We start from the raw sequence: 25,286 nt of genomic DNA, 5'->3' as shown, positions 1-25,286 counted from the left end.
TTCAGGGATAAAAAATGTGTAACTAGAGAAACTCTTACATTTATCCAATGTATTGACGCATACCTTAATTTGGACTTATATCTCCATCCATGCACACTATAAATCTTTAGATTAACATCGCACTGTGTCTCAACACATCACTACTTAATTTCTTGGGGGTTACAAGATAAGAAATTTTTAAAAAATAAGTAAGTTTGATTTTGTTTTATACTTGTTATCTTATAGACCTAGGAAATTTCCCCATTTTTTTAAGAGGGTGTAGACACTAGGAAGCAAAGCATAGACAATAGGATTTTCTAGCAAAAAAATTAGGCTTATAAGAGCATCTCAACCTCCTAAATCTTCAAAGCATCCGCTATCCGGGAATTTAGCATACACTAGTACTCAATGAAACTAATTAGTCAATGACAATTAGTGTTTTAGGTTATATCTAACTCTAATTTAAAAATGCAATTAAAAATGGAATTGAGTTCTCTATCCAGTAGTGTAGCATACACTAGTACTCCCTTTTTCATCAAAAAAAACAAATACACTACTACTCCCTGAAACTACCTCTCTCCTCCCACAACAAAAGGCAGATATGTCATTTTATAAGAGAGAGGAGAGAGATGGACATAGGGAGAAGCTAGCATCCATTATGCTCTCTGACAGAGAACATCATCCCTTTAAAAATAATGGGTCTAGTGAAGTATTACACTTCACTATTTAATCCATGTACTAGAGAATCCCACATACATCTCAGGCCAAAATTTAATCCAAAATAAGCAAAGAAAGTTGTTCGAACTCCAAATCAAGTTTTAATAAAATTACCAAAATATCATCAAATGGAGATGAATATAAAATACAAAATGACATCTTTTATAATTTTAACTAGGGTAGTAGTTCTCTATCTGGGAGTGGGGCCTACGCCAACACTCCCATGTGTCTATCTCTCTCCTCCTCAAAACAAGGGGGACAGAGATGTCTTTTCACATGGGAAGGAGAGAGATAGACTCATGGGAGTGCTCGCGTAGGCCACACTCCCGGACAGAGAACTTTTTCCCTTTTAACTACTTCATCTACTCATTTTAAACTGAAACTGAAATTGTAACAATGAAATGCTTGTCTGGCCCACTATCATATGAACTAACCCATGTACTGCCATGTGGCAAATAGTGAAACGTTGTATACTTCAATAAGAAATCCCTGATCTATACCACCCAAAATCAACTCTACCTAGAGCTGAGATTGGGATGTATTAAACCCATGTTAGAGGTCAGCTTGGGGTTAGTCCATCAATGTTTTCACAAACAATGGTGTTTAATGTGAATCACTATTTTTTTACCAACTCCTCGGGAAAATATGTAAAAAGATACACCATAGAATTCTCTCTCAAAATGCAATGCACCCACGACTCAGTAGTCAGTACAGTTCACACATCTGAACCTAAAAAGATTTCGCATTATATAAAGAACAGAGCATAGTTATCTCTAGTCTCTATATTTGACTTCCTATCCCATGGTAACCCACAGAAAAAGCAGGGCCCCCCTCACCACCCAATCTAAACCCCAATTTCTATTTATCAACAAAGGTTGACTCTGCAAGATCAATGGCACAGGAAAGTCCAGCTGCTTTGTTCTCGCACTCTCTCTGCTCATCGTCGGGTACACTGTCAGCCACAATCCCGGCACCAGATTGAAGGTGGGCCACCCATTCCCGGCGTTTGTTCGCATCCTTGTATGAGTACATTGTGTCATAACGGGTTGCAGTAGGAAAAATGATGGTCCTGAGAGCAAGAGCGATGTCCATATCTCCAGCAAAGGAAATGCCTCCGAAACCACCACTATAAGGCCCGCGCCTAGTGGTTTCCAGCTGATCTATCAGTTCCATGGCCTTCACCTGTTTCACATTACAATACAAACAACATAAAACACCCTGCTGTGGTTATCCCAACACCATCCTTTATACTCTAATTGAAAACAAGCAACTCTCTCTTGATTCCATCAACAATTCAACTCCCATGTTTGACAACAACAAAAAAGGTGGAGTCGTGAAAGGGTTAATTTTATAACATGACAGGTTAATGATTCTCGTAAGTGAATCAATCAAAGAGGTAGATTGCTAAGTCAACCTAGCTTACCTATATTGCTAAGCACAATTGGAACCTATCAGATGAATCCCACCAAGGCAATCTTCTAATGAGAACATTCTCAGAAGAACACACAATCCATGTACGAGTTATAAAAGAAACCATGCCTTTCACCATAGAGAAGGATTTGAGGAGAGAGAAGATAATGTGAGAAACAAAGCAGGATTGACCATGTACTTAGCTTGTAGCATCATGCAACTGCTTGGTGCCACCACGCAACTAGTATGCTCAACTTCCCACATCATCAAACACCAGAAACACACAAGTTGGAAGATCATTTCTCATCCAATCCCCACCCCCATCCCCCCAAAATAAAACAAAATGGAGCTATACAACTTGCAATTCTAGAGCCCTTTGAGAGTTTTTTACCATTATTACAACCAGACAATTATATATGATCACAAAACAAGCAATTTCTGAATACCTTTGGTGCTCCACTCACTGTTCCAACAGGTAATGCTGCACGCAGTGCATCCCAGGAAGTGAGACCATCAAGTAATTCACCTGTAACCTGAAAGGAGCCAACAATTTCTCATTAAAGCCTTGAGCAAATGTGTAGTAAAACAAACTTCCACAGCAAATAGAACTTCTAAGAGAACGAGTTGGGTAAACCTTGAAATAGTAAGAATCAATTGAAAGGGATCCCCTAATTTCAATTAGAAATTCGTTGGGTCCTTTTGGGACTGTCTCTAAAATTGCGAATTTTTATTCATCTTATTACTATTTAATAACTCATAATCAGATTTTGGTAAATAAATATTTACTATTTGACAATTTAAAACATACTTTCCAAGAATTTAAATATTATTTAATGGATGAAAATGGAAAATTTGTACTTCTGATCCATGCATTAACTTCATTTTGAACTCATTTAATTTGAATGGGTATTTTCTCCATCACTAGAATTATTGGTCTGCGCTTCCTCCTACTGCTCCAACGTAGAGAGCTTTCTGAAGACTGTAAATCAATATACTGTGGCAAAGATTATGCATCAAGATCTTCATACAGCTGATGCAGTAAGTTGATTTTTATTTAGGTGAAGCATAACAGAGAAAATTACAACAGATACTGTCGGCAGAAGTCCTTACTGTAGAGCTAATGTGCATTACATGCGAGTACCGCTCAACATTCATAAGCTTCTCCACCTTAACAGAACCAGCTTTGGAGACCTGCGGTAATCATATCTATTAGATATAATCATTGCATATCAATAATTTCCATGAGACAGTGTTCAAATCTATGAACCCTATGAGAAAGTGTTCAAATCTATGAACCCATATGGTCATTATAGACTAATTTCTGACATTTTAGGATAACAGACAAAAAAATGAGCCTCACAGAAGTGGTAATGAAGCAAAACTCATGGGATTTAGAGGAGGGGAGGGGGGTGTAAAACCATCTGTGTCAATTGATTCCAACAGTCTTGTTAAGTTGCTGAAATCGGTCGTAGCCCTTATTTCCAATAGTGTAATATGAAACTCAGTCACGATCCAATTTAACAATAATTTTCTAAACCATCCTAATCAAATATTGCGATGGGTTTTACCCTCTATATTTCTTTATACAACTTAGTCATGTTCTAGTTTAAACATACTTCTGGACCATCTTAACCAAATACTACAATGAGTGTTACTGTATCTCCTTGTTAACTTTTACTTCACAAATAAGATCAGGGGGGCGGGGTGTAAAACCATCTGTGCCAATTGATTGCAACATTCTTGTTAAGTTGCTGAAATCGGTCATAGCCCTTATTTCCAATAGTGTAATATTAAACTCAGTCACGATCCAGTTTAACAATAATTTTCTAAACCAGCCTAATCAAATATTGCGATGGGTTTTACCCTCAATATTTCTTTATACAACTCAATCATGTTCTAGTTTAAACATACTTCTGGACCATCTTAACCAAATACTACAATGAGTGTTACTGTATCTCCTTGTTAACTTTTACTTCACAAATAAGATCATGATATTTTTTTATCATTGCGACCTCTCGGCACAATGGTAAGGTTGCTTCATTGCGACCTAGTGGTCTCGGGTCCAAGTCTGGAAACAGCCTCTCCATGATGCGGGGGTAAGGCTGCGTACATTATGAACCTCCCCGGACCCCGCTGTGGCGGGAGCCTGGAGCACTGGGTACACCCTTTTTAAATTTCTTGATCATTCTATTGCCCTAGCCCTGTACGTCGCCTGGTACTTCAATCAATACTTTCATGCGAGTAATCTGCAAGTACTGAGACATGTAGCATGAAAACCATTTCTTGAAGCAGTTCTATTCAATCCCTAGCCCTTAACCAGTTGGAGCACATCCTGTTTTCAGAAAATTTAACCATGTAGAGCAAAAGAAGAGAGGCTTGAAAATTTTGAGATGAGCATACCCCAACGATTCAAAGACCACTACCTCAATCGTGAAAACAGGAACATGTAATAAAGAAAAGCTAAAATGGTAAGACCTAAATGCTAAACCTGCAACACAGAACCCGCACCCATTCCTACCCACCGAAGGTGACAAAGAAAAAAAACTTATATAGGCATGAGCAAATTATCGTAAAGAGCAAAATCTTCTAACCCTATATGAATATTTCAAACCAATGAGAAAGCAAGGACAAACCTTTCCAACATCATTCCTTCCCAAATCAACTAGCATAATGTGCTCTGCACATTGCTTTTCATCATTAAGCAACTCCTTTTCCAACATCTCATCCTCCTTGTCTGTCTTCCCTCTTCTAATAGTCCCAGCAAGCGGTCGGTTAATAATCTTCCCCTGTTAATAATAACATGTTGAGTGTTATGCTAAAACATCAACTTTTGAAAAGAGAAATAGTACTTTTAATATCTTGACCCAAAATATTAAAAATTAATATGCAGGATGCAATTCAATTAATGGAAGATCAAAACCCTTTATCTATGAACTAACTCAAATCAAATTTCACAAAAATATCACAGCCACCCCCCCCCCCCCACCCCAAAGCATGGAAAGAAATTTCTAAGGCGACTAGTACTCAATTAAGAATCTCGAAATGCCTCAGTAGTTAGCATTATGGGGAAAAGATAAGACTAGTCACTTCATTGGTTTACCTTCTTCACACGAGTGAGAATTTCTGGGCTCGAAGCAACCAGAATACATCCTCTGGCCTAATTAGACAAACCAAATTAATATCAAAATCAATTTCACCATCAACCAAACTACTCAATAAGTACTAAGTCAAGAAGAATAACAAAAAACCTTCAGAGAAAAGTAGAATACCTGTAGATAAGCCATGTATGGACTTGGATTCACAACTCTCAGTGCTCTGTATACTTCAAATGGATCAGCAAATGTTCGGCGCTCAAAACGTTGACTTAATACTACTTGGAAAATATCCCCAGCAAGGATATGTTCTTTAGCTTTCAATACAGCTTTCTTGTATGCCTCTCTTGTCATGCTTGACATTTTCAACGAAGAACCAAAAAGGCGAGTGTATGAATTCATAGAACCTGCTGACAGCCTTGGTCTAACAGTTGACAACCAATCAAAAATACTGAAAGCAAACTGTCATGGAACCAATTGACGTATAGTACTGGATAAAGGACAATGGGATAACTTATTTACTCACGGGTCATTATTTTGTACTCTAGAGACTAAAAGTTCCAAGCGATTCATTCCATCAGTGTAAGCCTCATCAACTGAAGAGTACCGATCCAACCGCACCCAATGGATCACATATGCTTTCTGAGGGCAAAGAAAACAGCAAACAACCCCTTAATTAGACTAATATAAGAGAACCCTAACCTTTTTCTTTCTCCTCTCTGTTTTTTTGTTTTTTATTTTTGGAAGTATGCTTAGTGGACAAAGGTATGGCAATTTTCAGCAAAGCCCCAATATGAATATAATTCTATTCTAATGGAAAAACGAAGCACGAAAGGAGGGAGTGAGAGGGAAAGAAAGAGGCAATAATTGGTTTACACTTGTGGCCAAAAAAAAAGTTTGACTATGTCAACAAGTCTGGTAAGTATGTCCAACAAAGGTGCCCGACACAGCACATTCACCCAGATGGAATTCACTAGCTTTTCAGTGCCAAATATACATTAAAAATATGGATTTATTTTTTATCTTCCCACTAAAGAAATTTTTTTTTTTTTAAAAGGCAATAAAAGAGTGCCTACTTCACTAGAACTCAAAACTGTTAACCAGTCCAAAAGCTTAGCAAGGAGAAAAATGTAACAGATGTTTATGGGGTCAGAAACAAAAGTACCTTCTCCACATGATCAAACACTATAACATCATCATAGAGGCCCAGATGAACATCTGCAAGGTTTCTATCATCTTCAGGCGCACTTGAGAATGGAAGCTTTTTCTTCTCCACATACCGCACAGTATCATATGAGAAAAAACTCACCCATCCACCTGGTCATAATGGCATTGAATTATAATCTACAAGAACTTCTATTGACATTTTCATCAATTAGGATACGACTTGGACAATTTTGCATAGAACATATAACATGACAATGAAACTATTGACTGAACAATAACTCTCAAAGTAATTAAAAAGGCCATATTAACCATTTACCACAAAATGATTCTAAGCTGGCTTTTCTCTGTTTTCACTTTTCAGTTAACAGAAATTTATTTACCCTTATTCCCTCCCTCCCTCTTTTTGTGATGGAAATCTGGGAGCCAATCAGCTAAGATACACAAAAAATAGAAGAACAAGTGAGGAATTCGGTCATAAGGTTGTAGGCTTGTAGCCCCTGGTGAGTGTGAAGTTCACAGGAATACATTGAGAGGGGGAGGTGAATCAGTGTACTATAAAAATTTTCTACTGGCTGCAATCCCAAACTGATCCCTAACTGTAATTGACACAAGTGGCACTATCTACCGAGTAGTAGAACTGACCCCGTCTCACTGCACACACCATACTATCTCTGTAGGCACTGTAACACTACCACCTGTGTACACCACCGCCTGGAGCTGTCCAATTTTACCAACTACAGTTCGCAGACACTTCCGCCTTCAACCAAGAGCGGTCAGGCCTACAAAGAGATGTATGCCCATCCTGCAGAACAAGATTCACTTCTCTGTACACACAAGCAATCAAAACTCATAATTTACGTGGTTCGGCAGTGTGCCTACATCCACAGGGTAATGCCCAAATCTGGGCCTCATATATTACCCAATACTCAACACTAAATACAATTTTGACTGCTCCTACTCCTGCTTCTGACAGTGCCATAACACTGCCAAGGCTGCTCTGTCAAGCCCCAACTTGACAATTAATACAATATTTGAAATGAAAGTTCAAACCCCCATTACATCAAACACCTACTAGGCATATCTCAAAATGCACTCTAGTCAATAGAAAAGGGAGTTCGCAAACCTCGATTACTGCTGCCCAGGTAATCCCAATCTCCGGCGACGCTTTGATGCTTGAAAAACCACTCTGACAATGTCCCAACACCAAGCAATGAGTCACCAAAGCCCCAATTGAATAAAAACCATGAAACCCAGACTTCAGAGCTCCAAAACCTCCCAAAAGTGCTTCTATCACGTTCTACCACGAATTCTTAGCATATAGGAAAAAACTAGGGTCAATTTTGACCTAAAATGGCCAACATATGGCCATTTGAAGTTGGACCCTCAAGATGGCATCTCTTCAGGAGCATTCCTGTCCTTCTAAACAAAGCTCGTGACATTACTAAAGCTCACATTCAATCGGCTGCTACAGAGGCCATTGGATTGAGCTTCTAAAGGTGGGCTTGATTTGAGCCATTGGATCACAAGGCTAATGGAGATATCCAACCAATCGGCTAATCAATTAGAATCTTATGATGGACATGGACCATGGTATGCGGGAGATACACCCAATCTGAGGACCATAAGGACCTACCAAGCATCACCACTTGCTGCCGCTGGATTAGAATTGGAGTGGACGATCGAGATGAGCCAATAAGGAATCATTAAAGTACCAATTTTGCATGTGCTTATTAGCCAATAGAGATGATTCAGTATGATGCAGCCTATTGTCCAACATACAGTTGATTAAATGGGATGGTTCACATGGGAACCATTCCAGCCAATGCCTCCTCCTTTAGTGCCTCTAGACAAGGTACTAAAACTCGCAACTCGACCCCAACTCGACCCTGGGAAAAACCGAGATCTCGGTTGAGTTGGTGCATTTTTTTTTTCAACTTGAAACCTTAAGTTGGTGGGTTTTAGACCTAGTTTTGGTCTGAAACTTGGTATTCAGCCTATTTTAGGCCATTCAAACACAATGGCATTATCAGATTGTGCAAAAACAAAGTCCAAATAGGAGTTTTACTTCGGACCTTAAGTTGTTAGATGACGACATACTAAAATACCCTACTCTACACATAATTTAGTAATAGAAAGCAAGCAAAACATTCAATTAATAGCTAAACAACTTAAATAAGCATTAGAAATGTTAAAGTGATACATCAAACTGCTTAAAAATGTTACAAGTTACAACTATCATCACATAAACTGAGTTTGAATCAAGTATTCAGTCCGCAGTAGTGCCACATAGTCTTCCCATGACATAGTGTTGCTGCACTGTTGCATATAGTGCTCCACAGCAAACATATAAGAGTTGTCATCAGCATATGTCAAGTCCCCTATCCTAGGGTATAGTTGTTGCCATGAGGCGTGAGATCCACTGCTACTATCATATTGAGGCATGTATGGGTGTGGCTGGTTTGGGACTGGGAATATGGGCCCAAAACCTGACCCAATGTTTTGATTGTCCAACTCAAGTGTTGGCTGCCCAAATTGACCATAGCCACTATATTCAGAACAGGTGTTCTCCTGGCCATATTCATAGTCATGATGAGGGTGAGATGAAGGCCACGACTGACGTTCACTAGAAGTATCTATACTCATGCTTCCGAAACTTGTAAGCATGGTGGTCATACTCATGTGCAGCTGAATCTACTCTCCCGCAAGTTACAACTTCAAATCCAGAGCTAAAATGAGTCACAGCCTTCAAATGGGAAGAAAACAGTTTTGGACAAAACTCGATCGAGTTCTATCAAGTTAGGTGACTTTTAAAGAAGTAGATGGGTCGACCCGAGATCTCGACCGAGAAAGTGTAATTTTTCTACTCGTATATCAACTCGACTCGACTTCTCAAAAAAACAAGATCTTGTAAGTTCTCAAACTATGCCTCTAGATAAAAGTCATCAAATTCTATCCCCATTTCATTTCTTGGGGATATGATTACTCATCGAGAGCACCAATTCATGAGCCCTTACGTAGACATATAGACGAACACCTTTAGTGTGTTTCGACACTTGGTCATTATTGAGGATGAAACCTTATATGGCCTTAAGGCCCAGCCAAGACATCACCCATGCGCATGACCATGCACATGGCCCAGCCATGTTGCTGCTGCCCATCCAACTGGCTGCCGAGCATGCTTACCTATGGCAGCCATTGCTACCTCCATGTCTGCCAATGGTGCCACACACTATGCACTATGCCGACATGCCTTGTTGTCAATATAGCTACCACCTCACGCTGCCACTTAACTAATCCACTGCCACATCATCCATTGCCATGTGGCATGTATACATTACATGCTAACACACATCATACATGCATATGCATCTTATAAGTTCCTATCCATCATGCCATTATGTTATCATTCACTCATGCACCTCATTACCATCAACAGCTCTACACATGCATCCATGTCACCCACTTGACTCAATGCATGCATCCACATACATGCACATGGATCATTGCTATCATCCATGCATGTCACATGCAATATCATGCATACCATCATCAATCCACATGCCATACACATCCGGAACATGCTGTACACATCATCTGACATCATGCTGTTAACATGCCATACACATCCACAGCCATGCCAAACATATCCAGAACCATTCCCAGCACATCCCAGACCATGTCTGCCACATCAGCAGAGACTATACATCACCAACTGCCTGTAAGCACTGTCTGACATATCTGAACTTGTCAAAGCTCTCCAGACACTGTTTGCTACCTTTAATCACTGACAACTCATCACAACTGTTCCAACAATGACAACACAACCTCAGAAGTCAGAACTGCTTCAATTACCCATCAGAGTGAGTAAATTCTTAAGTCCAGCCATAGGTTTTTTGTATCATTCAATTTCTCCTTAGGTAGTATTAATTAGCGAGGTTTGTAAATATAAGAATAGGTCAATAGGCGATGCAAGAAAAGCACAAAAGGGCTAATTTTAAATAAAACAAGAGTTGGGTTGTTTTCTACACATATTGGGCTTTTGATCCAATGGGTTTTAATTGTAATGAGCTTCTTTAATAGGACTAAGTAGCGGGTATTAAGTAGGAAAACGAGATCTGTTTTAGGAGTTTAGGTTCTATTTCCTTATTTTATGTTTTTGAGTTTCTATTTTGAAACAAGAGAGCTTAGTCTTAGCTGATGTCGGTTTCTATTTCTATTGGAAATTAGCTCCTAGAATAGTTTCCAATTTCTGTCTAGCTTCTAGAGAGTTTCTAATTCTGTTAGAATTAGTAGTAATAGGTAGTAATAGCAACACAGGGGGTTTGGTTGGCTCAATAAATAGTTGTACCAGACCCTCTATTGGCCATGTTTTTAATGAACAAATATCTGGCTTTTTCACATACACTGTGGATTTGCAGTGTTTCTGCTAGGCTATTCTGGGTAGATTCCCAGGTCTGTTCCCTTCAATTCTCTGTTAATATTCTAAATCAATGCCTTTAAGTTTCTGTTAAGTGTTTAATCTGGTTCTACTGTCTGAATTTTATATCAAGCTTTCACTTTCTATTTTAAAATTTCCTGGGTTTTTCCAATAAATTTCACAGCTGTTTGGGTATTATCTAATTAAAATCAGATCTGTTTATCAATTTTGAACTCTCACTTCTGTCCTAAACTTAGATTTCATAATTCAATCTAAGCGTAGGGCATTGGTACTCTGCATCAGCAGGGCAACAAACGAAGAGTGAAAATTTGAATATTTTATTTATTTAAGCCGGATAATCAGAAAAATTGGGTCTTTTTTTATTTCTAATGAGATATAATCAGTTTAACTCATAATTTTATCAGTGATGAGTCAATGTATTAGTAGGAGGGCCAAGTGTTAAAGACTGATCCAAGAAAGTTTTTTCCTCATCCAATGAAAGAATTTTGAGTTGTATCTCATTTAGTGTGATACAGTGTAGATGTACTCATTTGATGGGCAGTGGGTGAATTCCTTCCCAACCCATGCTGGAGTACATGGTTCTAATTATCTTCTTGTTTTCACATACCCTACCAGTACCTGAACCATCAGACACCCAATCAAGCCCTTAAAATCCTTCAAGCATCCACAGTGAGATTTTATACTTTTTTTCCATTCTCCCTAAGCTGTTTGGTATTAGAAACCCTAACCAATTTCAAAATTCCCTCGAAAAACCTGCCAGACATATAAAAAGCATACACCTAGCAGCACCCGCAGAAAACTGGAAATCCATTCTAAGGTAACCAGTCATCAAATGTAATCCTATGATCATTCCTTTGAATTACTTGAAAATCCAAACCTTCTAGGTTAGTTTTCTTGAAACCCTAAAGAAATCTTATGTTAAATTACATTCCAACAACCAATCATCTAACCAAGGAACTTTCAGTTGACCCTTGACTAGAAGATAAAAAGCATACACCTAGCAGCACCCGCAGAAAACTGGAAAACCATTGTAAGGTAACCAGTCATCAAATGTAATCCTATGATCATTTCTTTGAATTACTTGAAAATCCAAACGTTCTAGGTTAGTTTTCTTGAAACCCTAAAGAAACCTTCTGTTAAATTACATTCCAACAACCAATCATCTAACCAAGGAACTTTCAGTTGACCCTTGTCTAGATGATAATAACACTGAGTCAATTTTTGCTCAATGGATTGTCATATAGTGCTACATCCTTCAGCTCTAGTACTATAATTACATAATATTAAATGAACCTGCATAATTATGCAAATAATCAGCTAGATTTGCAAGAGGCAGAGTATTTCTTTTAGTAAATCTTAATTATGCATACAAAACAACTCAATGTGAGCCTGTTGGTACCATTAACAGATTGTAGCTCCAGTCTTTATCCAGACACTAAAAAACCAGATAATGACACAATCAAACCAGCAAGTACTGTAGTTTGGGCCAATTAAACCTGACACAGCTAACCAAACATGTCCAACCTAAGACTGCTTCCCAACTAAACATGAAAAGCACAAATAACAAAAGGATCCCCAAGTCAAGAAAAACACCAGTCACATGCATTGGCAAAGGCTATATGATACAAATCTGATAGCAATCCAAAAGTACAAATTTGAGAATTTAGGTCCTGCAATTGAAGCAAGTCCCAAAACAAACATGGTCCACGTCATATTAGTGCGTACCCCATGCAATTCAAAAATTATAATCAATATGTGGATTATGTAAGATAAATTCTCCCGAAAGGATTTAAATTAAATCATGAATATTATTTTACCAGTAACCAGGAAAGAAATGGGTGATCTGAATCATAATTAGTCTGATCTTGCAATAGAGCTCCATTATGGGCTCAGTCGCCAAACATACCAGAAAATGCGTCTGGAAGCTCTTCAATCAGCTGCGGTTTCCAACTCTCCATGATTCTCCGAGGAATTACCATTGGATCCTCTACAAACTCCTCAGTCCTACACCCTTTCTCATGGTCCATAATTGTAACGAGATTCTCCTTTGCCACAATTTCCATTGTTGGCTGAGCTCCAACCACACTATAACGTCCCTAACAAAATTAATTGCAAACTGAATAAATTAATACGAAGAGAAGAAGTGTATTTATAACGAGGAATGGGGCTTACAACATTCGACGATCCAAAACCCTGCTCAACTGACTCAAACAAGAAGCTCGGAGCTTCACGATCATCTTCTTTAACCAAACAGCGATAAGCAAGCACAGGAGTCAAGTGGTCAGAGAATATGCAACGGTAAAGAGGAACTAAGTTTCCATCCTTGGAAGCTTCTATAAACTTCACCGCATCAGCATCGACTGCAAAGACAGAACCAGAAATCACATTAAAAAAAATAAATTGAATATTCTAGAGTTCTTCCAACACACAATCCCAAATAAAATTAGTATCTTGGAAAAAATATAATAGAGAAAGAGAGAGAGAGAGAGAGACCTAACGATGGAGCAGAAACTGCTGAGCATCTCAGCGTACGAAGACAAGAGCGGGAGCCAGACAAGGTAAGAATGCCTCTTGAGCTTCTGCCGCAAAAGGAACGAGCACTAACAGGAACAGCTGGAGATAAACGAGTAACTGATGGAACAAAACAGGGTGAAAGAGCCAGAGTTTCCATTCTCAAAGCATTTTTTAAAAACAAACAAGCTTCTGGTCACAAGGTCCAAATGTTGTGGCTGCTGTTGCGGTCACAGTTGATGCCCAAAATCTGATATTGTTGCTGTTGCCAGAAAGTTTCTGAATTGTATCATAATGTTTGGTTTGTCAATCTATGTTATTCTCAATGAATTTCAAACATCAGAAAAAGGGATTAAGAAACAGGAGACACACAACACAAACAAATAGGGCCCTCATACCATCCAAGGCACCTGAGCATAAGCTATTTAAAGTCAAAGACTCTTGGTTCCTTTGCTAAGCTATCCTTGCCATGCATTAGGATAATAAGATATTTAAGTAACTACATCAAATCATCCTTAGCTCCTCAGATAATTTGGATAATTAAATAACCAAGTTGCATGCATAGCTTATCACAGTAGCATGGGTTATTTACACCTTATGATCATTTTCTGAATCAGGGATTTAGACCTGGTTATAGTTTCATTAGCATGCATTAGACTAAATAGAAAAGAAAAGAAAAGTTAACATTGTAAGCAATTATACTCTTAAAACTCTTATCATCCAAATGACCTCCTCATAAACTGCCACAGTGGTAGGAAAGTCAAAATCACTATTTATCTAACCCAAAAAGGGGAGAAAGGGCTAAAATCAGTATCTGTATTGAAGGTAGAAATGGGATGCAAAAATCTTGCGCTTATGCTTCAATGGGGATATTCATCAATATGCATAGCAGTGAAATTATGTGTTTTGCATTTTATCAAGAAGTTGGTATTCAAGAAATCGAAGCAATAGACAATGAACAACCAAAATGGTGCTTGAAATAACTCTCTCTCTCTAAATAATATATATGAGACAAGTCCATGCAACAATCACCAGCCTCAAGCAGAAATCAAAATAATGTACCATGGCCCTTTCTCACACTTCCCAGGCCAGGGGATCTCGGAAATCCGCAGCTGAGATGGCTCACTAGTACAAGAAACATTCAAAGAGAAACAAAAATACAGAGATGGAGAAACATTGCATTATACTTCATCACAGAATAAACATACCTTGTTTAATAGAAAATGCTGAAGACCTAAGCTTGTCTTGCAAGAGTGGGATGAAAACAGAGCAAGCTAGAGAGAGAATCCGGTGAGGTGAGGTGAGGAAGAGGAAGAGGAATAGGAACAGGAAGAGCAGCTCTCTCTCTCTCTCTCCCTCTAGCCGACTCGGAGTGGTCTTCACGAGAGAAAGCGTTATAAACGCCTCCAACCCTGACCGTTCAAATTAAACAAAATCAACGCCCACTGTACAATTTAACACATACAGTGACTGGACCCTCTCACAGTCCAATCGAACCTCAGATAAAAACACCCAGTTTTATTGTTGTTTTACGGGAAGAGGCAGTACACATGTCAAGTGTGTCGGACCCATAGTTAGTAAAGTCGCGTATCATACGCGTATTATACGCGTTCCCGTATTTTTAAACGTATAATACTCCTGTCCCCGTATTTTCCCGTATTTTTATAAAAAAAAACGTGTTTTTTAAGCAAGCACATATTATACTCGAATAATACACGTATTATACGTTTTTTTATAAAAAAAAAATTATCCAAAAGATTAGAATTTAGGGAAACGATTTCACTTTCCCTTTCGTCCCTTTCGATTTGCGTTGAACATCCAACCGTAGCAGGCAAAAGTAGCCGCCCTCCATCTCCAATCATCCTCGCCATCTCTGTTCAACAAAGCGGCACTTAAGTCTTGTACTCTCCTCTTGTTTCTCTGGTCTTTCAACTTGCTCATGTCATTTTCAGACAATCTACATTCATTTCTTGTAGATTATTGATATTTTGGTATGTTAAATGATAATCTTAGAGATGTTATATAGCATATTATATTATTGTGTTTATTTTAGTTAATAAAATCATGATATTATTTTGTTTATTAGGTGGTGAATGCATGTTATATAATGAATATATGTCCGTTTTTTTTAAAGTATTATTGCCGTCTATGCCGTATTATATCCGTATTAAACGCGTACCGTATTATTACCGTATGCATTTTATGAAGCCGGATTTTTGAAAAGTATTATTACCGTCTAATCCGTTTAACTGCCGTACGTATCCGTTCCCGTTCAATTGCCGTTCCCGAACTTACTAACTAAGGTCGGACCATGCGATCAATCACACTGTCTGTGTCTCCACGTGACATTCTCTCTCGAGTCTAGTTCACGGGACATACGTGAGCATACGAGAACGGCTTCCAACTGTTCAGATGGAATCTATTTTATAAAACCTACATTGATGAATTCCATCTAAACAGCTAGGAGCCATTTTCGTACGCTCACGTACGTGAACGTGAGCCCAACTCGTCTCTCCTCTCCTGATGAATCTTGAGTCCTGACCTGTGGACCTGTGTGCTCCAAGAGAAATGCAAATCGAAATCTTATTAAGAATTGTTTCAGTTTCTAGTCATGGTTCCTAATTTCGGGTCGTTATTGGCCGGATTGGATCGGTATCGGTCATGATCAATTCTATCAAGGTATTGTGAATTGGTATCTGGATCGAATAACCGTTTTGGATCGGACGATACGATCCGATCCGATCCGATACGCGTGACTTATAGAGAAGAGTGTTAAAACCCTTTTTTTTCCCTTTGTAATCTTACCATTTTGATTGGAGAATTGATTAAAGAAATATTTTATTTCATTTAAATATTTATCTTCTTAAGGTAGTTAGGGTTTTAAAACCCAGATTTTCCAATTTTTCTTTTTCCTAAGCTTTTCACACAGTGATTTAGATTATTGGGAGCCTTAAATCCGTGAGATAGAAATTAAAACCTGGAGAACACAGTGAGAGATCGACACCTGGGAGACGTGACATCCAATGATGTTGAACTCGAAAAAAAAGGGGGGAAAATTTGATTCAATTAATCTCAAACATGTCATATTGTCCAGGTGTCGACCTCTCGACCCCAAATTGCATCGCACTCAGTGATCAAAGAATTTGGAGAAGATTTTAATCGTGAAAAATTGACATCAAGGACAATCTTCCTCTAACACCTAGAGGTATAGTCTATCAAATCAGCCACACAAAACACACGCCTAAGAGGAAAGCTAGAGATTCTCCCACTAGGGAGAGTAGGGTCCATAAACATGTTAGTCGTGCTTTCACCAAAAAAACGAAAAAAAAAAACACATGTTAATCGTGCAACCATCCCTATTGCCTTTTTTTTGTGTGTTATTTTCGGTATTCAACCATCCCTAATGCTAAGGCCTTTTCAAAGAAGTTCACGTTCTCTCAAAAGGTTGTGCCAAGCCAAAAACAACATTTCTTAGTAGAAAATCCGAAGATGGAGAATTAAGGATGTCAATTTAGGATCAAAAGTAGAAACCGAAACCCATCCAAATCGATAGGAACCGGAATCAAATCACCCAATACTATTGGTTTGGGCCGGTTATAGTCCGGGTCTCCCAATGGTTCTAGAACCGATAGCACATTTAGAACCCGATAACATCGGAACCATTGGAACTGAATGATATGTAAACAAATCTAAAACCCTAAAAGGCTTTAAACCCTAGTTTATTAATAGTATTACATTGTTTGGGACTTTTAAGTGGCACTCTTTTGTTGCTCTTTAAGTCATCAATAGGTAAGTTGAATTTGAAATGAAAATCGTGAATCCTTACAGAATTGTTTGGTTGCGCAAACCAAGTGGTGGTTGCGTTATTATTGGTGAGGAATCAATTGGTGGTGCACCAGTGGATCCATTGTCCTAATAGATTAACTGTTTGGTTACCCTGAGTCTGTTAGTTGAATCTTCTTGAAAAACTGTTTGGTTACCCTGAGTCTGTCAATTGGATTCAACTTGAATCTGTATGAAAAACTGTTTGGTTTCTCTGAGTCTATCAATTGGATTCAGTTTAAATTTGTATGAAAAACTGTTTGGTTTAGGCTATCTTTGGTATCATTTTTCTTTTTGATTTTTGTCAATTTAACATAAATCATTAATGAAAATCATTTTTTATCAAAACATAAAAATGGTTTGGTAACCAATAGACATAAAATGGTTTTTTTGAAGAAATTGGTTTGGTATCTCTATGTACAAAATGGTTTTTTGAAAAAAGGGATTAAGAGATGTTCCCTTCACCCACCTTCTTTATAACTCCTTCAGCTTCCCAAGCCCTTTGAATTAAATTGCAAAACATAAAAATCATATTCATGGATGAATGGATCAGAGATGGATTTGTACAGTAGAACATTGATAATGGAGTGAATAGAGACCTGAGATGAGGGATTTATGGGAATGGTGTTCTGCAGTTGTGGTGTTCATCTCTCTCCCTCCCTCTAATTTTTTTTTTCTCCACCATAAAATCACCCAACCCGTTTGTATCGCTTTTTTTATATTCAATTTTTCCTACTTCTTCTTCTTCTTCTTTGACCACCGTCCATCCATGGCTTCCAAAATTCCAATCTCAAGTCATTCTTTTTAAGGCTGGACAAATTAGGAAGAATCCGGATAAGAATCTTCATAACTCAAACAAAATGTTAGATTTCTTCACGTTGTAATACTGTTTATCCCATCTTGAATATAATTTCTCTCCAAATTTTTAGTTTTTTGTTTGAAAGAAAGAAAGAAAGAAAAACTTTTCTTTTCAGAACCCATTCTTTTCTTCTCTCTGGATGATGATCTGTTCCCAATTTTCAGATCGAGGTTTTCGTTGAGCGTTTCTTAATGGCAAATCTGGTTCATTTCTTAATGGCAATTCTGGTTTGTTCTCCTGGTAGCTCCATCTCAAGGAGCTTCTCATCTCCCCAATCATCTCTTCTCTGTCAATCTCTTTTTTCTTCATCAAAGTACAAAGGTCTGTTCTGTATAGGAAGGGAGAGGAAATCAGATGTTGGATGGGGGCGTGAGGAAGATACTGAGACAGGAAGAGAATGGATGGGGTATGGTGTGTGGGTGATACAGAGAAGGAGAGCGAGACTAAGGTTGCAGGTGCTGGAAAGAAGAAGTTTTTTGTTTTTTTTAAAGAAAGAAGATGAGGGAAGAACAAAAAGATGGAGTTGAATATTAAAAAAATAAAGAACAACAACAAAGCACAAGAATGCGTTTCCAGAGTGGGTTTTCGGTTTTGTATGAGCCACATGTCAATTCATTACCGTGCAAGGAGAGTCCTCTCCCTCCTCCTCGTATGAGTAGCTGAGCCGGATTGGGAGTAACAGATCTAGTCTCCGTTTTCTCTGCAACCCAGGAACGAAGCAGGATTAATAGACATGGTCTCTATTTTCTCTGCAATCCAAGAACGAAGGAGGAGAAATGAAAGGGGACAAGAAGAAGAAAATGGGAGGTTGGGGGTTGCAAGGGTTGATGCGGGAGAGGAAGATAGGAGATTTGTGGGGAAGGGAGAATGAATGGGGGGGGGGGGGTTGTAGGGGAAGGGGTGGGGAGCCGATGAGCACCCGATGAGCAGGGAATGGTTGCAGGGAAGAGGGTGAGAAGAAGATGAAGAAGAATAAGAAGAAGAGAGGGGGAATCGGGCTTGACTTTCTAATAACAAAACCAAATGATGTTTTTACCCCACTTTTGTGACATATAAGCACATATTCATTAACATTGAGCGAAAAAACTAGAACAAAAATAGCTTTTGGCCAAAACACAAAAATGGGTCAAGGGCCGTTTTTGGTTTTTGATTTTTTTCAATCTTTTTTAAATAGAAACATGTTTCATAAACGATACCAAACACAACCAAAAACGTTCTTTTAAGGCAAAAATCAAAAATAAAAACTATACCAAAAATAGCCTTAGATAGATCCTATCAACACATTGGCTATTATATAGCTAGAATATGAAACAATTATGAAGAAATTTGAATGCAACTAAAGTTTAAGCTTGAATTACAATGACAGTTAATAGAGTTCATATCCAATAACTATCCTTGTCATCTATTAGATGAATAAAATATAATTAAAAAAAATCATATAACATAAGAAGTGGTCTCAATATTCTGTAGCTAAAGGAGTTTGAGCCTTGGTGGATTCAAACCACCATACCTTTGGAACATGCTCATGTTCCAAGTGCTCTACCAATTTGAGCTAAAGACCCATTGAATAGAGGTTAGAATTTACAAAAACATGAAACCATCAAGCTTTATTGTGGGTGAAGTGTAAAGAAGCCATCATGGCTTGGAAATCTGAAAGTGACAACAATTTCAATATTTCTGTCTCACAAACATTCTCCCCTTGACTTCCTCAAATGGATCCTATTACAACCAATTCCTTTTCATAGATCCTTCCCACAGATCGCCAAAGACCCCCAAAATAGGAAGACTCCTAGAACAAAACTAAATATATTTTCTAACACTCTACCCCTCCATTACCTAACAAGTTCCCTATATTTATGCAATCCAGACTCCATTTTGAACTACGAAGAGGAACAAACTTACACATTTCTCCACAAAGAAAAGGTAAACTTTGAAGGTTTTGAGAAGATACCGTAGCTCTAAAGTTAAACCCAAGAAGCCTTAGAAACAGAGACCCAACAAAATTGCTTGGAGAACCACACATTCTTCTCCCAACCTACAAAAAAATTACCTTAACAAACATGATTGGTCTTAGTTTTGTTTTCTGATAGAAAGAAAGAAAAAATTTAAAAAGAAATAAAGAAAGGGGAAGAAAGAAACAAAGAAAGAGAAAAATAAGAACCTCTTCATATGGGTTCAAGTATGGAACTTGAGAACTTGGGTTGAAGCAGGAACTTGCAATCTTGGAGGAGGCATTGGATTTTCAGATAAATTAGGGTCATTTGATTGTTTGAAAGTGGATGGTTGTGATCTCAGTGCACTATTAGTGACCACCACATTGTTCTCCTCAGCCACACCAAATTTAACATATTTGTTACCTTCAAATTGCTTGAATGGCTTATAAACCTCGGGGGGATTGGTAGTTGGAAACTCATAGAGGAAATCAGAGAAGTCCTTTTCCAGAGAATTTTCAAGTGGGTATTGAATCCACGATGCCATATCATCTTCTTGAGTTAAATTACTTCAATTTCCAAAAGACCCATTTCCCTTGAGCATCAATTGATTAGTCTTTTGAACTTGTTTGGACTCATTAGCAATGAGACATGGTTTTTGTTTTAACATAAACAAGAAACACACACACACACAGTGCGTTGCCACTCACCCCATGGATTTCCTCTGCTGTCCCACAGGGAGGAGATCACCTTCCATATTCCAACTGGAGACACACTGATTCATGGGCCGGGAGACAGTAGTTACTCTGGAACAAGAAAAGATGAGTAAATGAAAAACCAGCTCAAATAAAGCAAGACCTCTCACACAGCAGGATCAAACAATGGTTCTCATGTGTTTTTTTTTTTTTCGTTTTGTTTGATTGCTTTCCTGAAAAAATGCATAGAAAAGGAAAGGTGAAGAAAAGGAAAAATGAATTAATGACTCTTTGAAAAATTATCTCCTCCAGTTTTCTCTGTCCAGCCCAGTTTCCCCAATGCCTATAATAAGGGGTTGGGGGGGGGGGAGGGGGGCGGAATGGGCCCCACCCAGGCAGAATGTTTAGGCAGAGGTAGAGTGATCATTGTGTCCCTCTTATTACAAGCATTGGGGAACTGGAGGGGACAAAGATCCATGAATCTTTTCCCTCACAATGTTGATCACTCGCCACCACGGGAGAAGGTTTCTAACTCAAAATAGAAAAAATCAATGACTCTCCGTCTCTCCATGATTGAAGTATCATATTCTCATTATCACAAGAAGTCTTTGAGGTTGAAGATTGGTAGTGACAAATTGCCAATATTGTAGGTGAAATCAATCGTGCAATAAGCCCCACTCAAAAAGAAATAAAAAAAATTACCTTTGTTTCAAGGAGAAAGAAAAATGTGTAATTTCAATTATACCCCTAGTATTCATATATAGATTGAAATATTTTGTCAAAATTATGCATCTCATGGCAAATTCTCCATTGATAAGATGAGGGACAAGAAACATTTTGTTGATGTAAGAGAGTGTTATGAATGGGCATGGCTGTGACGACCATGGACAAACATGGGATGGCCAAGTATCCTCCACCTCATACCCTTTTGGGGGAAGAGAGATAAGTGAGGAAACAAATGAATAATCGCAAATTAAATTAAGGTATAAGACTCACAAAAAATACACATTGACTCCATGATCATCCAATGGGGGAGATCATCCAATGGGGGAATTGGTTGAACCGCTGGTTTGAGTACGAATCTAAATTACGATTGAGGAGAAGTATTAGGCACCCTAGTTAGTCATGTTAAAAATGGTCTTTCAATTACTTGGTTAAACTAAGTATAATACATGCAAAATAACACAATGGAAGTAACATGCCTAAATATGAAAGATAGCAAATTGGGATATAACGAAATAATCATTGAGACATACCTACGAATTTTTTAATCAAAGTAACACTTTTTTCATGGACGATTTATAGACACGTCAAGAAACACGGAAAATTTCCTCTACAAATACAAGACCACTACGCCTAAAGGGATACTCATCATCATTAGAGTAGCCCCCAGTCACAAAATGAGGTGTTTACAATAACAACTAGAATTTCCAATGTAATATTTATATAAAATAAATAAATAAATAATGAGGAATCTTCTTATTTATATATGGGAATGTTATTTATGGATAGGCACTTAGTTATGCTATAAGGAAGCTCAAATGAGGCTAACTTTATGGATTAGATCCGAAATGTTCCTTGCCCACATATCAAGTTCTAATCCAATAATTTTAGCCAAAAAGATGCACGGGACCACCAAGGATATATGACCACATATAGAGAGGTAAATAGTTAACTTTGATGTTCAAATTTAACACGTGGCCTACCTAAATCACTCTCTAGATATTCAATAGTTAGAATTGCTCTGCTATTCTATGTGGAAGAACAAGGTGCACCTATCTAGCAAATATCTTCAATGGGCTGTGATCACTAAACCATTTGCCTTTATCTATGGTAACCATGCATATATAAAATTTTGAAAATTTTCTTGTAAACTTTTATTAATATAATAAAGGGTAGGGGATTGCTGCTAGATCACGTGGCCGCTGCACCCAGACACAAGGAGGGTGAAATGATCACCTCGCCCCCCCCCCGTTGAACCCACCCCTGTTGGATGCCTATGCACTTGTTCCCATTGGCCCCCACGCTGGCACAACATTCACATGACCTGACAACCTTCTTTTCCCTATAACTCATTAAAAACATGTAGTTTCATGGATGGTAATGGATTATACCATGTGTTAAATAGACCATAAGTGAAATTTTGTGGACAGATAGATCCCATGGCCCTTCGCTTACATTACAAATTTTTAACCCAAACACAATTGGTCAAGTCAAATTAAAGTTTTCAAAAAACCCCTAGACCATGGGAGGGTGCATGTGAATACATCACCAGATAGTTGAAAAAAAAATACAAAGGACAAGTGACAAAAGTAATGAGCCATCCAAATATTCATCTTCTAGACTATCATCCAAAAAAAAAAAAAACTTTATTTGACCATACAGAATTGACAATTCCCACCCCCCATAAAAGACCATAAAAGAAAGAGCATTTATAATAGAGAGAGGGTTTCATATAAGGGTGTCAATTGGGGCGGTTCCCGATATTTGGGACGGGACGGTATGGTACCAGTATCGGTACCAAAAGTGCCAATCTCAGTACCATCCCATTTAGTTAACGGGACTAAATCTAGATCCCAGTCCCGATTACTAGCGGGACGGGACGGTACCGATTCTTAAACGGTTCTAGGCACTGTAGAAAAAGGGAGAAGAAGTTTAATTTTTTCTAACAAGGGGGGTTTATTAGTGTTGTGGAATTTTTTAACTATCATGAAATCTAAGTTGTCTACTATTTTTTATAAAGCAATTTAAATTATGAAATCATAATTTTACTTCTTCAAACTCCCTAAGATCACATGTAATAAGCTTTTCATTTTTTTAAATCTAGAGAAGTCCTACAAAATGGAAGAATCCCGTGGTGTTTCCTCTTTGATTTTCCCAAACAAAGCTCTACTTATCACACATGTCACATGGTAATATGGTACAAAGTACGAAGTGCAAAAAAGAAGAACCTGATAGATATAATTGGGAGGGAGGAGGGAGGAAGGAGCAGCACTGTAGCAGATTCTGTGAGGAGAGACTTCAAGCTATGGCTATTGACCCTGTTGTTCCTCTTCGCATTCAAAAGGCAATTAGTGAAACCCTAATGAGTTGTAATTCTTATACCTTTTTTAAAAAATAAAAAAAAGATCTTATATATTCTTTCTTTTTAAACGGTACTAGTAGTTTCGGTATCATCCGGTACCTAATTGGTATTTCGGTACTGGCATCATTGGGAATCCCGTCTCAAAACCGTCCCGTCCCATTTATCATTCGGTACCAAAATCAGATACCAATACCGTCCCATTTACTAACGGGATGGTCCGGTACCGGTTTTTAGTGGGACGGTATTTGTCACACCCCCATCCCTGAACCACGGGGAATGCAACTGGAGCGTACCAATACGCTCTCTAACCACCAGAATCACTGATGCAGTACCCAAGACTAACTCATTCACAACGACAAATAATAGGTAAAAGGAAAGGATTAATATTAATAACATCAGAGTTAGCAGAAGCTAAGTGATAGCATATAAAATATTGTCTATTCAAATTTACCCCTTCATATCAATGGGTTCTAATCAGAATCTATGTATTATCACTGTATAATAAATACACTTATCAAGAAAGGAATAAAAGAATACACCTTTGAATCAGAAAATAGTTTATCAAAGTGTAACAAAAGATGGCCACCAGCCAAGAATCACTGTTCCCTCGTGGAACACATCTCACAGTAGCACTCTGGTCCATGATCCTCATACTCCGAAGTCCACCACTCTTCATGACCTTCATCAGGAGTCTTGAACTCCGTGCCGTCATGCTCGAATGTACCGCATCAACTAAAAATATGTTTCCTCGAGGAGTGAGCTCCAATCGAGCCCAATGAGTGGCTAAGCCACACAAGCATACACAATAATAATAATGAATGGGGTTGATCGCAAAACATACATGATGGACGGATACCAAGGTGTCCCATACCACCAAGGTAGACCGTACATCACATACAATTTACAATCATGCTACATGAATGAATGATGATGTATAGTTTTATTGTTATCCACCTAACACACAACTAAGTCAGGTATAGTACTATAGCAACACCTTAGGTAGCATCCCCGACATCGGTACCATAAACGGATGGTATACCGGCGATGACAAACCCGAGTCGCACTGAAGCCTGCTGTCGGTCTCCACCAAGAGATATACGCAAACCCCGAGTCAAATCCCGTCCTGGCGTTCGGCCCAAAATACGGTTGGCGCCGAACTTCCCGGTGGGTATACCCGAATAACGGTCGAACCCACGTTTGACCGACACCTAACCCCGTCGGTAAGGGTCATAGTACTGGGTAAACATTTATCCTAGCCAGCATTCACCTATTGTATGAGTGAGGTACGCATGTGCATAGGCCAGAGGCCGAGTCCATAGATACCGAAATACGGTCGGCCGGCTATCCTCTCGCCCCTCTAGCCCATACGTACGTATACAAGTACGAGATGTGAATACCGAAGGCAATCGGTCGGTCACCATCCCGTTTCCACCTAATGCAATGGACAACTCTAATGCAATTTCAAGTACGGCAATCTCAAGCCCAAGACCCACCGGCACTTGGATCCCGCTCGAAGCCCTAGATCTACATGCCATGAGTGAGTCCATATTATGGAATCCTCGGTCCAGCACCAACCGGCA

The 25,286-nt window shown here is 38.5% G+C and overlaps 1 protein-coding gene across 1 annotated transcript; it reads right to left on the bottom strand.

Annotated features, from left to right (window-relative positions):
* Positions 1-1,301: 1,301 nt before the first annotated feature.
* On the bottom strand, positions 1,302-13,593 carry LOC122667820 (anthranilate synthase alpha subunit 1, chloroplastic-like). The gene is made up of 11 exons (XM_043864263.1): positions 13,297-13,593; positions 12,976-13,163; positions 12,710-12,899; positions 6,364-6,515; positions 5,725-5,840; positions 5,376-5,622; positions 5,207-5,263; positions 4,740-4,892; positions 3,217-3,297; positions 2,553-2,639; positions 1,302-1,878 (listed from the first exon to the last, which is right to left on the bottom strand). The coding sequence occupies exons 1-11, from the start codon at positions 13,472-13,474 to the stop codon at positions 1,555-1,557; spliced, it is 1,773 nt and encodes a 590-aa protein (XP_043720198.1). The 5' UTR covers positions 13,475-13,593; the 3' UTR covers positions 1,302-1,554.
* Between the last annotated feature and the right edge of the window lie 11,693 nt (positions 13,594-25,286).

This window comes from Telopea speciosissima, chromosome 7 (genome assembly GCF_018873765.1).
Source record: "Telopea speciosissima isolate NSW1024214 ecotype Mountain lineage chromosome 7, Tspe_v1, whole genome shotgun sequence".
In the NCBI taxonomy this organism is placed as follows: Eukaryota; Viridiplantae; Streptophyta; class Magnoliopsida; order Proteales; family Proteaceae; genus Telopea; species Telopea speciosissima.
The sequence above is the reverse complement of the archived record's forward strand: the minus strand, read 5'-3'. Positions and strand labels throughout refer to the sequence as shown.

Bases quoted from the DNA above. Each gene is read 5' to 3' on its own strand.
- LOC122667820 (XM_043864263.1), bottom strand. From the start codon at position 13,474: ATGGAAACTCTGGCTCTTTCACCCTGTTTTGTTCCATCAGTTACTCGT. The intron at 13,164-13,296 runs GTCTCTCTCTCT...CTGTCTTTGCAG, and splicing joins AGTTTCTGCTCCATCGTTAG to TCGATGCTGATGCGGTGAAG. The intron at 2,640-3,216 runs GTAAGGACTTCT...GGCTCCTTTCAG, and splicing joins TAATGCACATTAGCTCTACA to GTTACAGGTGAATTACTTGA.